This window comes from Porites lutea, chromosome 13 (assembly GCF_958299795.1).
Source record: "Porites lutea chromosome 13, jaPorLute2.1, whole genome shotgun sequence".
Taxonomy (NCBI): Eukaryota; Metazoa; Cnidaria; class Anthozoa; order Scleractinia; family Poritidae; genus Porites; species Porites lutea.
Window position 1 is genome coordinate 1,872,001 of NC_133213.1, and position 15,114 is coordinate 1,887,114.

General features: G+C 41.6%; 2 protein-coding genes across 2 annotated transcripts; both read right to left on the reverse strand.

The window, feature by feature from the left end:
* Positions 1-1,375: 1,375 nt before the first annotated feature.
* Positions 1,376-6,357, reverse strand: LOC140922855 (von Willebrand factor A domain-containing protein 7-like). Its single transcript, XM_073372890.1, has 6 exons — positions 5,975-6,357; positions 5,232-5,535; positions 4,050-4,322; positions 3,468-3,771; positions 2,408-2,667; positions 1,376-2,053 (listed from the first exon to the last, which is right to left on the reverse strand). The coding sequence occupies exons 1-6, from the start codon at positions 6,338-6,340 to the stop codon at positions 1,479-1,481; spliced, it is 2,082 nt and encodes a 693-aa protein (XP_073228991.1). The 5' UTR covers positions 6,341-6,357; the 3' UTR covers positions 1,376-1,478.
* A 2,984-nt stretch (positions 6,358-9,341) lies between these two features.
* LOC140922818 (uncharacterized) lies at positions 9,342-15,114 on the reverse strand. The gene is made up of 6 exons (XM_073372846.1): positions 14,473-15,114; positions 13,388-13,694; positions 12,414-12,683; positions 11,379-11,681; positions 10,643-10,900; positions 9,342-10,003 (listed from the first exon to the last, which is right to left on the reverse strand). Exons 1-6 carry the CDS (start codon positions 15,001-15,003, stop codon positions 9,420-9,422), a joined length of 2,253 nt encoding a protein of 750 aa, XP_073228947.1. The 5' UTR covers positions 15,004-15,114; the 3' UTR covers positions 9,342-9,419.

The following is a 15,114-nucleotide window of genomic DNA, read 5'->3' on the forward strand; positions in this document are numbered from 1 at the left end:
CTCCCTACCGCCCCCCCCCCCGGGGGGGTTCCCATATGAAGGGGGCGAAAATGCCCGTCGTCTTTTTTAGGGCCGTAAATTTCGTATTTTGGTCTCACTTAGGGTGTTCTGAGCAAAACGCCATTATAATAAGCCGTAAAGGTCTGTTTTAGGGCTGCACTACGCGAAGAAATATAAAATAATGATATATTTTCAATTCATTTTATTCACTCGATTCATGTAATCAAAGTTTAAAATGGTCTTTTTTAAGGTTCAAACAAAGGTTGGGTAACGCCCAGATTATTAGGCGGTTCCTTCACCACTCTTGCTACCGCCTCCCTACCCCCCCCCCCCGGGGGGGTTCCCATATGAAGGGGGCGAAAATGCCCGTCGTCTTTTTTAGGGCCGTAAATTTCGTATTTTGGTCTCACTTAGGGTGTTCTGAGCAAAACGCCATTATAATAAGCCGTAAAGGTCTGTTTTAGGGCTGCACTACGCGAAGAAATATAAAATAATGATATATTTTCAATTCATTTTATTCACTCGATTCATGTAATCAAAGTTTAAAATGGTCTTTTTTAAGGTTCAAACAAAGGTTGGGTAACGCCCAGATTGGTCTCCTTTAGGGGTTTCGTTCCAAATTTCCGACGAACAACCCCGCCCATTTCATATGGGAGTCCCCCTACTACTCCCTCCATAAGCAAAAAGAACACCATATTTAATCAAATAAATTATATCATTTCTTGTGATTTTTATCTTATCCTATACAAACCATTGTAGTTTACTTTTAATCAGCAAACATTAAATGAAGTGTACAGCTGACTGAGTATTTTTACTTTAAGTTGCTATGGTAGCTCTTTAATGTGCTTCTACTGGTGAGAAAGAGACGTTCAAATAAAGGTTGCGTGAAATTCTTCCCATGATGCTAATATGGTAGTTCGATAAAAATCTGTCTAAAAACACAACGAGATCTTAAAAAAGCTGCAAAAGGTATTATCCTATACTTCAATATATCGGTCCGTGAAAACTCCCTGACATAGCCCTAGTATGGCAGTTGTGCGCTCCAGGTTATGGGCTCCTACTCTATATAAGATGGACGCCCTCTAAGTCGCACTTCTTAGAGGGGGTTAAAGGTCTCAAGGCATTCACGGTTAACGGTAAATATTTTGGCATTTCTACTGCTAACGGTTAGTTTCTCTCTATTAGATATACTGTTTTTTTAAAAAGTAAAAACTTCCATCTGTTTAGGCCTAGCTGTACGTTGTGACCTTGCCAGGATGTAAAAAAGGCTGAAATAGGGCCCATTAACCAAGAAACGTATTGACTCTCTAAGAACATTTTCACTGTTAACTTTTTTTAACGACTAACGGTTTAAAATTTCCTTTTTTACCACCCAATGACTAAAATTTTTAACGGTTAACCTCAGTAAGACCTGGCTCGGGGTTGACTCAACCTGATGGTTTAGAGAGTAATATTGCTAACTTCGAATAAAAATTGCTTTAATTGTCAACAAGCAGATGAACTGTCTCCGAGATAACAGTTCTTGAGATTCGACCCTTGAGGATAATGAAAACTGTATCTGTCTTCCCCACGTCTTCAGAACGAGTAGCTTTGGCGAAAATAGAGATGTATTTACAACGGCCTTTTATTACGCGTTTGGGAGTCAGGCGACGATGGAAAACATAACGCCGTGTGTCCTTTGCGACAAGAAAATCAAAAGTTTCAGTGGCCCCAAAGTTGCACAGTTGAAAACGAATAAATGTGGTTCTGCCCAAAGGAAGGGTGTAATAATTGCTTACGTAAGTTCCCCTTAGAACAGCCGTGGTTGTTTTGTGGATTTTATGGGAAATTCTCTCAAAAGGGTAACCTTTTTGTGTCGTGCCCTTCAGTTTAAGCTTAAATGGTCGGCCATTCGCATGGGCATTAAAGTCGACCAGAAAACGACCTTGGCTTTGTGGCTGAAGGATGAGGTCACTGATATATTTTCCCTCTGTGGTTACGAGTTGCAGTCTCATGGAACTGTTGTCTAGTTTTTTTGATCCAGCTACAGAAATTATGATTTTGTTTAACTTTCCTAAAAGAAAAAAAGAAAGTATGCGGTTAAGAAAATACCAAAATCTAACAAAGGGTCAACCAAAGATCAATTTTGTACCTTCAACTGAAAACTCATGGTTCGATTACCATTGGGGGCTTAGAGTACTTCTTTATGGTCATTTTCTACATTTAGCATGATTACCCCTAAAAATTAAGTCAAAAAGTGAAAACAATACGGAGAAGATGCGTTTTAGGATAGCTCTTTCGTATATTGGGCTCTTGAAAGCTGAAAACCTCACTAGAACAATAGTTAAGATAAAAGTAAGAGGAAGCCATGCCTCCTCCCAAAATTGAGAAGATTTTATCTACTCTTCTAGAAATGAGACTGGCTTACCAACAACTGGATTCGAAATGGGAACTTCAGTAGGCCGTCTGTGCCAAGAAAGTTTAATCAGGAAGTAATGATCGAAATCTACGTTAGTGTCGCTGCTTGACTTGACAGAGAACTCATGATCACCATTACTACCTGGCACGGTTAGGGTCCAGGTTCCTTTCCTAGGATTGGTAATTTCATAGATGGTAATATGTGACAAACTAAGTTTTCCAGACGTTATTTCGACGCTGTCCGCATTTTTTAAGACGATTCCACGCCCTGTAAGGACGATAAGAAAGAAGGAATTAAACCTATTACTCGGCTCCTGAAGATACACTTGACTCTAGTGTGGACCAGGGTGAAAAAGGGTTGGTGAAGCACTAACCAAGGAGCAGTCTCGCTTACTAATGATTTATGGATGCTGCTAGCTGATACCAAAAACGTTAACAGCCGTTCATTTACATAGAGCCACCATATCACCAATTCCCGTCTTTGGAAACGAGAAGGAAACTTTCGCAAAGACTTCTGGGACAGTTACTATGGACAGGGGAAGATATTGGCCAATAGCTGACCAGCGCGTCCTCAGTACCGATCCCAGAAACAATTGCGGGGCACATTTAGGCTCCAGTTCACTTTTTGATTCTAAAGTGGTCAATTGCTTGCTGTCTTTCAGCAGTTGACAAATTAGGGTTCTATGTGCCATGACGTCACAAGCAACTGTTTGATCATATGAATGAGAAATTTGGTTTACTAATTCAGGAACGAGTTTATTTTTAGAACGATTTTGGCGCGAATTTAGAATACTTTTTGAAAAGTTTGACCAATCATCTAGCAAAACATACAGACCTGAAAAATCGCGGGTATTAGTGACCTTTTAATGACGTTTAGTTACCCTCGTTGTGGATGTCTTATACTTCGAACCCAGCTAGGCTTCCATTTTCGTGGGAAAAAGTGCCCTAAATGAACCTGCCCGAGGAAACAAGTATCTCGCTCTGGGTTAGTAGCTCCTGATCCCGGACAGTTCGCGTTAATAATGATTATTTTAAATGTTTATTCATATTTACAATTGCCCAACAAGTATCGCGTACCTTCTGTAGCAGTATTTATGGTTACAGACATCTTTTCAATAGAGTCATCAACAGGAATGGTATATCGACTGCCAGTTAATCCAGCAGAACTCCTCTTTTTTCTGCTCGTCTTGTTTGAGCCGGTAGATACGATAGTATCACCCTCCAATGTCCCGATTGTCAAATTGGTCACTTGATCCAATTCCCCTGCGTTGTTAAACATGATGGCTAGACCAGAAGTGCTTTTAGCCAGATCTAGGAAGGCTGGGTGAAGATTTCTTGGATCGCGCGAGCTGTAACCTCGACTGCGACAATAACCTTAAAACATTTTAAGAAGCTGAAGTTAAGATAAACTTTTCTTCGCTAGCATGAAGCACATGAAAGGCAAAATACTCTCTTACTCTCCAAGCTTGGCCAATGACCGATTTATTATATTTTTCCTGCGGGCCCAACGGGGGAAATAACGAGCCTTGCACTCAGATAGCCAATCAGAACTCAAGATTCGCTTCCTCTTGCCCGCTCGAGAAGTCAGCCATAAAAAAATTAGTATGTGGTTAATTTAAGGCCAAAAATCAAGAATTCTCCTCTAATTATACCTGTGGTCAAAAAGTTAATAGCTACGCCACGTTCCTTAGCTATCGTCTTGACTTCCTCAATATCCGCCTCTGTTGCATCCTTCGGTCCTGCGTCAGTAAACACATACAAAGGAGAACCATTCACTTGCAGATCATTTAGTGCTCCACGCATTCCCTCAAACGTGTACTCTGGGCAATCTCCGCCGCCATGGGCCCTGAGTTTTTCTATTTCTTTTTCAAACTCTCCAGCTTCAGTTTCGTTCTTGACAATCACCGGATCGGCATTTGTTGGATCTACCGGAATTAAAATATAGATAAAAAAATGACAAACTGTGTCGACCTCTGACAACGAACCAAACACTCCCTTGTCATTAAATATACTGCTGCATAGGAAGCCCATGAAATCTGTTTGTAACCGTTTGTTCCGAGTTTTTATTTTATAGTACATGTATAATCCATTTCTGAGTTCCAAAATCCCTAGCCGGTTGCAGGCCCTCAGATAGTGTGGACTGACGACGTGAAAGGAAAAGGCACGCAAAAAGTTGGCGGGGCGTTTCATTTTCGTGTTCGCGCTTTCTCAATTCAGCGGACCTGACTATCTCGGAGCCTGGAACTGGCTACAGAATCCCCCCTTACAAAGCGAGGCTAAGTGCAAAACCATTTTTGTGAAAATAAGTTTTACAAGCAGGAAAATAAAAGGTTATTTTCATATCAACAGCTTCGAACCTAGCCTCGCTTTGAAACAGAGGCTTGGAATAACTGGTAAATGGCCTATTGGATTCGTTTGCTTCATATGTATATATAGCGATATAAGGCTAAATATGTGCATTTACCAATGCGAAAAAAAAAACGTTGTACCGTAGGAATTTAATGTAAATTGTCCTTCTTTGTCTCAGAAATGGTATTTGATGCAGTTCTGTAGGATTTTGAGTTTGCCGTTTACTGCGGAGAGGCACAGTAAACGGCGAACTCAAAATCCGTCAACATCGCTCAAAATTTTAGTTCTGAAACAAAAAAAGGACGACAATCTAATACACTACAGATAATTTTACAAAAGATTATTTAACATTGACCCGTGTGCATATTGGGCGATATATTTTTGTGGATGCCCAGTGCTGTTACTGCAACACCGAAAAAAGTTAGTACTCAAATAGCACAACAGACGACACGACTGGACGACCTAAAAACCAGTATTTTACTCACATGGATAGGGGTCGTTAAATGGTGACAAGATGTACTCCGTGATAGGGAACCTCCGCTTATAGTTGATGATATCTTTTGCGATCTTTTTTGCCGCTTGGATTTCATCGTGCATGCTTCCTGTATCATCTATGGCAAACATAAGACCTACATCGCCTTGCACAGCCAAAAAGCTATCAAATTTAGCACCACCGACCTTTTTACGAAGATCTTGAAGAAATGCCTTTCCCTCACTTGTTGAGCTTCTCTTTTTCCGACTTGACGATTTTGCCTTAGTGCTCAGTAAATACATGATCTTTCCGACGATCTGAAAATGTTTAAATTTACAGGAAGAGAATCTGATTTTTGAAAGAGTGCAGAATATCACCTTTCCAGTCTTATGAAGTCAGCTTGGGTAGACTTTCATTTAAAGATCTCGCTATCTTCACTGCACTTTTTAAAATACCTTGTGAAAGTACTGCTTAATACCGAGGTTTAGCTTGAATGGTTCCTGGCCAAACTGAAATGACTAGTCTTACTTCCCGAATTTAAGTAACATGCACAACAAGCTTAACACGGTACTATTTTTGCAGCTTTTTGCATAGCTTTAGCAGAAATACGTTCAAGAAATTCTATCTTCACCTTAATTTACACAGCTCTGCCTGTTCAGAATGATTTAGAAGGCGTGTGAACTAAAAAAGCTTCCTTACTCTTTCCTCTGTTCCCTAGTTAACCCCTATCCGCAATTAATTTTCGAGTTATCTTACCTCTCTAGCATATATATAACTCTTGCTCCGTATTGCTTTTTCAACAAGACCCTTTAGTTTAGCCAGGGTAGCGTAGCTATACTTGACTCCTAAGGCGTTTGCATTTGCCTCTGCTAGTTCGATGTCGTTGATGGCCTTCATAAACTTGTTCGATGGAGAAGTACGCGATTTGTACACTTCGCGTTTTGTCTGGTTGATTATTACTTTTTCCTTGACTGGCACGAGTATTATGGGTTCCAGTACTCCACTTTTGTCACTAAATGTCATTAGTAGATCCTTTGGCAAGTCCTTTCTCATTGAGGGATCTAACGAATCTTTGATTTTGTCAGATGGGATTGTAGTAAAAGCATTGGTCGTAGTCTTCATCACACTTTCATCGACTTTCTTTACACTGAGTGAGGTCTCACCGATGCCGTTTGCTTGACTTTCTATCAAGACATACGTCTTATTGACCATCCTTGTCGTATTCTTTGATTCAAGGTTAATATCTACAGTTCTTTGTGAACCTCGCGAAAAATCCAGCAGGGCATCACGGGTGAATTGTAGCGAGGAGAAAAAGCTGCCGGAGGATTTTTCTGCAACCAACAACGAAAGGAGAACCGTGACGACCAAGGGGAAGAATGTTTGTTTCTCCATATCGGCAAGTTGGCGGCTATTCTGTCCTCAAGATACTTTTCTTTGTAATGACCTGTAACTCTTCTGACTCTTAAGCCCCTTATATGCACATCTCCAGGAATTATAAACTGCTTACTTCACTAACCTGTTCGACTGAAAGAAAAACAAGCTGAATTAAATGTCCTCAGCACGTTCGCTTTGAACCAAAAGAGTTTGCTTGTCGCTGAAACCGAATGTCACGCACTTGATCTATGATAACAGGTGTTGCATTTCCGCTCACGTTCATGCTATGAATGCCGGACGGTTTGTGCATCTTGAGTGAAGTGCAGTGCCTTTTCTCTTAAAATTCGTCCAGTTCTTAACTCAGCCACCGCGATTGCAAACCACAACGTTATGCAAAGAAAAATAAGAGACTGCTCGCAGTCTACTTCGTTCTAAGTGGTAATAAGGAAACTAACCTTAACAACTCTGTAATCTAACTGCCAAGCGACGAGGAGTTGTTTTCATATAAACGTTGCGACCATTGATCGACCTTTTTTTAGCGATTCTAGTGACCACAACGCTCTTATTAAACAGCCCTTAGTCATAGTGGGACAGCTTACCTATACAGCTTTGTAAAAAAAAATAGATAATAAAAAATAAAATATTAGATTCACCTAGCAACCTAGCAGTTAAAAGTATGGAATCCCTCATGAAAGGGTTCCTAAGTCTCCACTGAAGTAGTGGGTAAGGTGGAAGGAAGGGTGTGTGTAAAATGGGTGCGTTGTAGGCATAAATGAATTGCAACGAAAATAATTAGCTTCAGAAGACTGTCCTGCAGACAACAACGACCGTAGGATCAGAGAAGGAAAATTTGTTTTCTCATATTGATAAGCTTGTTGTACGGTCTCAGGTTACTCCTAAGAAGGAAACAAAACTTTAAACTGTTTTTTTCACTTCTCGCTGAAGCACGTTTCTTATGAACGTTTAGTAGAACATTTCACTTGTCGCTGATACGGAAGAAAAGATTAAATCTTTAAGCAGTCATGATCTGCAATGGGAGCAGGTGTCGGATTTCAGCACCCGATCCTTCAAGCCAACACGATTGTGTTATTTAACCCGTATTCGTCGTTCAGGTCTTCTTATTTCCCTATTTACCCTGAGCTATCATATGCTAAAGCTCCAGAGCTGTCTGGACGTTTAACACTGTATGATAGAAGAGAGGCAATTTCGGCAAAGTTGTTCGATGAAATATGTGCTAATCAATCTCGCAGTCTCCACAAACTACTTCCAAGTAAATACCAGCCAAGCTACTCTCTGAAAGAACAGAGAAGATTTATTTGTCCAAAGTGTAAAACTGAAAGATGCAAGAATAGTTTTCTTTTAAGTTTCTGATAAGTTGTTTACAGTAGTTGAGGACTTGATATAATTTTGTTTCTTATCAGGGTATATAGGAACTTGACGCACGCTTTTGAATTTGTGATTTTATAACAGTTTTAGAATCGTAAATTATGTTGGATCATCTTTTTTTATTAGTTGTAAAGCGCTTTAATTAGGTCTCATTTAGTACAATTGTAAATTATTGTATTTGTAAACCTTATCGTAATTCAGCTCTTGGATACAAGTTTTTAAGGTGAATAACCTATCTATCCATCTACAGTGGTGGATCCAGGATTTTTTTTAGGAGGGGGTGCACTCGTCTCTTGCTCTACTTCAACACCAATAAACCACATAGTCTTTTTTGGCAGAATACCAGTTGTATTAGAAAACCGCAGGTCTTCTCGGGGGGGGGGGGGGGGGGGTGTGCACCCCGTGCACCCTCCCCCTAGATCCGCCCCTGATCTATGACTTGTTATTTAATAATATCAAGAACAGTTGGGAAAAGCGATTAGCAGCAGTGTTAGTGATATGACGAGCCATTTATCAGTCCTTCTCAGTGATGACTTTGTAGAAGCTCGTACCCCTTTAGTTAGTTGAACAAGGTTTTTTTTTCGCTAAAGGTTCCCCGAAGCTCAAATTTTGCCTTGTTTTCGGTTTGTCAAGGGTCCGTGACACCTTCTAAGAAAAAATAAAGATCCATTCTGAACACAACAAATTTTAGGTCATTGGTCACCTGTTGCGGGTTTAGTGTTTACATAATGATCGTCACGATCACTGTAAATAGTTCAGCAATCTGAAGATCGTAGCGTTCGAAGTGGCTAAATGGAAACCGCCCTTAAATACGACGATTGCAGTGATCATCAAGAAGTTGTTTTCAGACTTTCTTATTTGGTTGGGACTACGTAACTTCAATCCGGCTCAAAGGTGAGAGAGGAGTTCGCCAGCCTTTTGTTGCATAGGCGAATTCACGCATGTCCCTCAATTCAGCCCGCCACTCCATACCACCCGTTACTACATACACGAAGGGGGTCATACAACGTGACCGTATTAACGGGGTGTCCGGTTGAATTTAGAGGAACAGAGGCCTTTCTCTCCCCAGGGGCAAAGCAGACTGTCCGTAATAATAAGGTGTCTGTAAAGCGGGGCTAGTTGGACTGTAATTGATTTTTTCCACAGCCATTTACCAAATCAATTATCTGATCAATCATTTATTGTAGCGCTTCTACTAATAGCTTCGGCTTCTTGCTTGTGCTTTACAAACCAGTTTAATCAGGAATTAACTATAATCAGTCTCAACCCACTTACATTAAGAAATTAATGGCGTCTACAACTGATTTTCACGTGGGACTGTTTTTGTGACCCCTTCAAAGTGCTTAAACCTTCCGTGTATTAGAAAAAAAAAATTCTCTTAGTACAGCAAAATCTTTAAAAGCGTTGGTGTTTGTTTGCTAGAAGTGCTTTCTGTTTTTGTCTACGACACCACAAATAAACGCACTGTTTCCGAAACAACAACGCTTGAACTGTTTCCTTTTGCGATGACAAACACAGAATCTGTGGTTTCCACGTCCTCTTGACGAGTAGCTCGGGCGCGAACAGCGATAGTCACGCAACGCCCTTTGATCACGCGTTTAGGGCTCGGAAGCCTAGAACGGTCAATGTAACGCAATCTATCTTTTACGACAGCAACGTTAAAAATTTCGGTGTTGCCAAAGTTACACAGCTGGAAATGAATAAACGTGTTTCTCCTTAGAGGGAGAGTGTAATCATTACTGGCCCTCTTGGCCCTTAGAACAGCAGTGGTGGGCTTAATAACTTGATGGGAAATTCTCTCAAATGGGTTACCGCTTTGCGTGTTCCCTTTGAGCTTTAGCTTAAAGAACGGCTTTGATGCAGCGGGAGTTATGATGGCGGTAAAATGGACGCGGTCACCTGACCGACTTTGAAGGGCCACATCACGGATGAGGTTCCCTTCCGTGTTTATGAGTTGCAGTCGCAGGGAACTGGTATCTACTTTCTCTGATCCAGCCAAAGTGATGACCATTTTGTTTAATTTCCCTTTAGGAATACAGAAAAAAAAACACTGTTATTCATCTAACTTCTTCACTCCCAAGAGCACCCAAGAATTCCTCTTGGAAAATACTGACACCATTTGAAAGTATTTGGCCAAAGAGGTTTCGTCTGAATGGTAAGTAGGACTGTAGAATGGTAGCCTGCGAACAGCAGACGCATTTCCGGTCGTCACTTCTCTCCCTCCGAAAAATTGCTATTTTTCAGAGGGAGAGAAGCGACGACCGGAAATGCGTCGGCTGTTCGCTGGCTAGTAGAATGGGAGCAGTCTCTTTTTTGCTTCAAATCTGTGGGAGCGTGCCCGCGATAACGCGAGCAGCGAGTTGTGCGTGCTCTGCGTGCTCTGCGGGCGCCAGTACGAGAAAACCCGCACAACTTGCTGCCCGCTCGCACACCTTGAACACTCGCATTATCCGGCGCGCTCGCGCTCCCACAGATTTTCAAGCAAACAACAACAAAAAAAAGACAGCTCACAGTCTATAAGGACTGCAAAACTTATTTTTTTATGCTACATTTTGTAACCTCATCAACGAAAGTCACCCGTTTCTTCATGCAATCCTGATGTTTAACGGACGTTTCCTTTAACCTCTAATTTCCGCGCGCAACAAAAAAATATTAACGACTTACCAATTATTGGATTGGAAGTGGGTACTTCAACCATTCGCCTCCCGCGGCCTGGCATTTCAACCAGAAAGTAGTGTTCAAAATCTACGTTAGTGGCACTGCTTGACTTAACAAAAAACTCATGGCCACCATTTCCGCCAGACACAGTTAGGGTCCAGGCTCCTCTCTTGGGGTTGTGGATCTCAAAGATGGAGATCTGGGAAAGACCTACTTTGCCAGGAATTACGATGTTATCTGGGTCTTGTAACGTTATTCCTCGCCCTGAGAGGAAATAAACGATGTAAATGTTAGTAAAGTATACTGGGGACACTAAGAAATTTTAAAAAAAAGTGATTTCGTTTCCCCCCTCCGAGTGGCACGGCAGGCGACCTTTGAGAAGGAGAGAGTTAGCATAAAACTCTTAGCTCCTACAATAACGTTTTTTGTTTTCATTAACTTGAACTAATGTTGTGTTGAGAACTCATAAAGATCTTTCAAATCTCGTTACCAGGCGCTCTCTTCTTCCAGTCCCTTCATGCTCCAGGGGACAAGAAAAAGAGAGGTAAACTGGGGACGAGTTAGATTGATCTGTTAGAGAAATGAGCTCAGCTAAATGAACTTAGCATGGGAGATGAAGAAAGACAGTGCCTAAAGGCTCTATTACGCGGGCGCCTGCTCAAAGAACTCCTATTGGACGCTGAAAAGAAAGCCCCTTATCTTCACTTCCTTTTTACCCAAAATTAAATGAACCATCACAAACCTTTGGTATCTATCCGCGTGGTTGTTACGGTGACAGTCATTTCTTCGATGGAGTCATCTACTGGAATACTGTACCGGCTATCCGCTCCCCTTACACTACGTTTCTTCCTGTTCGACTTGTTCGATCCAAAGCTCACCACATTGTCACCTTGCAGCACACCGTTCGTCAAATTGTTGAGTTGTTCCAGCTCCCACTGGTCTTTGAGGAGGATGGCCTGCCCGGAAGTAAACTCAGCTAATTCGCGGAAAGCCGGGTGAAGGTTTCTTGGATCTCTTCCATCGTAACCCTGACTAGTGCAGAAGCCTATATTTTAAAAATAAAGAAGATTTTTTACTTCTCCGTAGCTTGTTCCAGGGGTTTAAGATAGTAGAGTGCAGCGCGCAGTCAGAGTGGGGAAAAAAGGAAGGGAGAGAGGGAGGGGAACCCCTACCGCCTACTACCCTACCCCCTCGCTGTTATTCCTGCACACATCTTTCTGCGACATCCCCCCGATCTGAACGCCTGGGGCATTATTTCCTTGGACACTGGACAGTATGCTAGTTCAAAGCTAGGACACTTCCTCTAGCATTATATTGCCAGTATAATCATATTAAATACACCTAATTATAAATCAAGATTTCAAGTCAAGAGAAATGACCTGAAGACATACCAGGAATTCGCCTAGTTTGAGCAACACCAGAGGAAATTTTTTTGGGCCTTTTGGCCTTTTCAGACTTCCGTGCAGAAAATTACAGCGTAATACTTTTTGCCAAAAAAAGGGTACATTGACATCGAACAAGGGAAATATTTCAAGGCCAAGGTTTCAGTAGACCGTCTCTTAGGACATTCAACCAGTAATGATATTAAAGTTGGTTAGCATACCTTCATTAAAGAATTAAGGGTTAAACTGTTAAACATTGGAAGTAAAAAGAACTGTTAACAAAGCAATCAAGTTTGGGTAACATCCTATTAGTTTTTCACACAGAATGCCTTTCGGCTCGTCACGCGACAGGAACGTGTGACGAACCCATAAGACCGTCTCCACAGGAATCCTACCGGTAGTGAAAAAGTTGATAGTCACGCCATATTCATCAGCGCTTGCCAAGGCCTTTACTTCTTCGATGTCGTACTCTGTCGCATCCTTTGGGCCCGCGTCTGTGAATACATACATAGGGGATCCCCATGCGGGGTCTTGGTACAAAGCCTCTAGCATTCCCTTGAAGGTATACTCCGGGCAATCCCCGCCCCCATGGGCTCTTAGTTTGTTGATTTCTGCGACAAATTCACCGGCTTCGGTCTCTTCTTTGACAATTACGGGAGGTGCATCTGTGTCAACGACAAAAACAATAACAACAGAAAAATGGTTTAACCCTTTTAGCCCTAAGAGTGATCAGCGTCAAATTTCTCCATGTAATATCACTGCTTTATAAAACAGAGTGGTCATGAGAATTTAAGACATGATCACACTAGATGAATCTAATCGATACCGTTCAACAAATTCTCCCCATTACTTCTACTGAAAACGTATAGGGATAACAAGTTTAAAGGGTAAATAGAATCATTCTCAATGAACTCAGCCTGAAAACAGCCACATTTCGCGACGCCACCGCTGGTTTCCATGCGAAATGACGTCTGAGGAACGAGCGCAGAAATTCCGCGCCGCTGGCTAATGTCTCTTATTGTATGAAGCTAATTTTCAACACTTTGGGCGCGTCTTTTTCAAAGACTCCTCTTAAAGGTTCATTCTTTTTTCCTATTAAAGTAATGACTATATTGACAGTATTTAATAATTACTCGGCAATATAATAAGAGGATAGTTCAAGGGCCTTAATTGGTTTTCACAAGAGCCATAATAGTCCTATTATGGCTCTTGGTTTTCACTAATAAAGTTCGAATTCTGAACCCTTCTCTATCGAATCATCATCATCATCATTATCATCATCACCATCACTATCATCGTCATCACCATCACTATCATCGTCATCATCATCATCATCATCATCATCATCATCTTTTTCATTTCAACTAACCTGGTGGATACGGATCATTAAATGGCGACAGGATGTAAGTGACGATGGGGGCCTCTCGCGGGTAATTAATGATATCTATTGCAATGCTTTTTGCTGCTTCGATTTCTTCACTCATGCTTCCTGTGTCATCTATAACGAACATCAGGGAGACATCGCCTTGTACAGCCATAAAACTATCAAAGGTATCGCTACCAACTCTCTGGCGAAGACCTCGAAGAAATTCTTGCCCTTCGCTCTGCGAGCTTCTCCTTTTGCGACCAGGAGGCACTGGCTTGGTGCTCAATAAGTACATAATTTGTCCAAGGACCTAAAAAACAAAGAACACAAAACCATGTAATTTAGAAACGCTGTGGCTCTACGCCGTAAGGTTTTTTAATAAATAGACTAAATGCCACTCTTGTTTTCGGCCTGATCACTTGGTAATTCTCACTGAAGATAGAATACTTTCAAGAGGTCAGCAAACGGGATTGTGAAGAAATTCTACAACACTTTCTGACTGCCGGGCATTCATGATATTTAAGACCCTTCCCGGCTGCCGGGTATTAATAATATACATAGCGAATAATAAAATATGCCGCTGCTTGTACTTACGAGCTAAAGTTGAAAAAGATTATTCTCTCAAAGAGAGGCGCAGGAGGCAGGAGAATTGTGGACAGCATCCATTTCAACCCAAATATTTTAAGAACGGACCTCTTGGGCTAGGTAAAGAGAGCGTAACTTGGCTTTCCATGAAATAAACAACCACAACAACAAGTTGCTGCGACGGTTCGGGCCTGCGAGTAGAGGTCAGTAGACTCCGAAGAGTACAAATAGCCCTTGGGTGGGGGGGGGGGGGGGGGGTTGGCATATCGGTTGACCCCGACGACGATATCCCATCACGACTTTCGGGTGAACTCTTCTGATTTTTCGCTTAAAATTAGCAATGAGCTAAAATGAAGAGAACCTATGATCAGACTTCTTTTTTATTGGGAAGAGATGGAAAAAAAAACTAAAACAGAATAGAGATAAAGGGAGAGCAGGATACAATGAAGATTGTAACGGGAAATATAAGCGACTGCAAACATTTAAGATGTCTTTAGTCTTACCTGTCTTGCGTATTTATAGCTCTTACTCCGTATGGCTCTCTCGACAAGAGCTTTCAGTTTATTCAACGTCCGGGCGCTGAAGCGTATTCCGGAAGCTTTTGCATTAGCTACGGCTCGCTCAATATCGTTGATTGCCTCAAGGAACTTGTTAGAAGGTGAAGAACGTCGACGATACACCTTTCTTTTGTTTTGATATGTAACAACTGTTTCTGTAACCGGCACAAGTTTCGTTGGTGGAGGTTCCGTTCGTGCCGCTCGACCAGCCCCCCAGCCACTTTTGTGAATAACCGAGTACTTTGTTACTTTGGTTTTCTTTTTCTTAGGACGGACCCCAGGTACTTTTTTCATAACAGTTTTCGTCGTTTTCTTCGGCGTGAGGATCTGCACCGTTCGTTCGGAGCCACGAGAAAAGCTCATTAGAGAATCACGGGTGAACTGCAACGAGGAGAAAAAGCTGCCAGAGGATTCTTCTGAGGACAGCAGCAAAAGCAGAGCTGTTGCAAACCAAAGAAGGAGTGTTTGTTTCTCCATCACTTTCTGAGATGTTGATACGCAAGTCTTCTTCAAAAAGTAATCGGCGATTTCAAGAAAAAAATACTCTTTTTAAGGTCACCGGAAGTTGTGAAATGATACGGCTCTCTT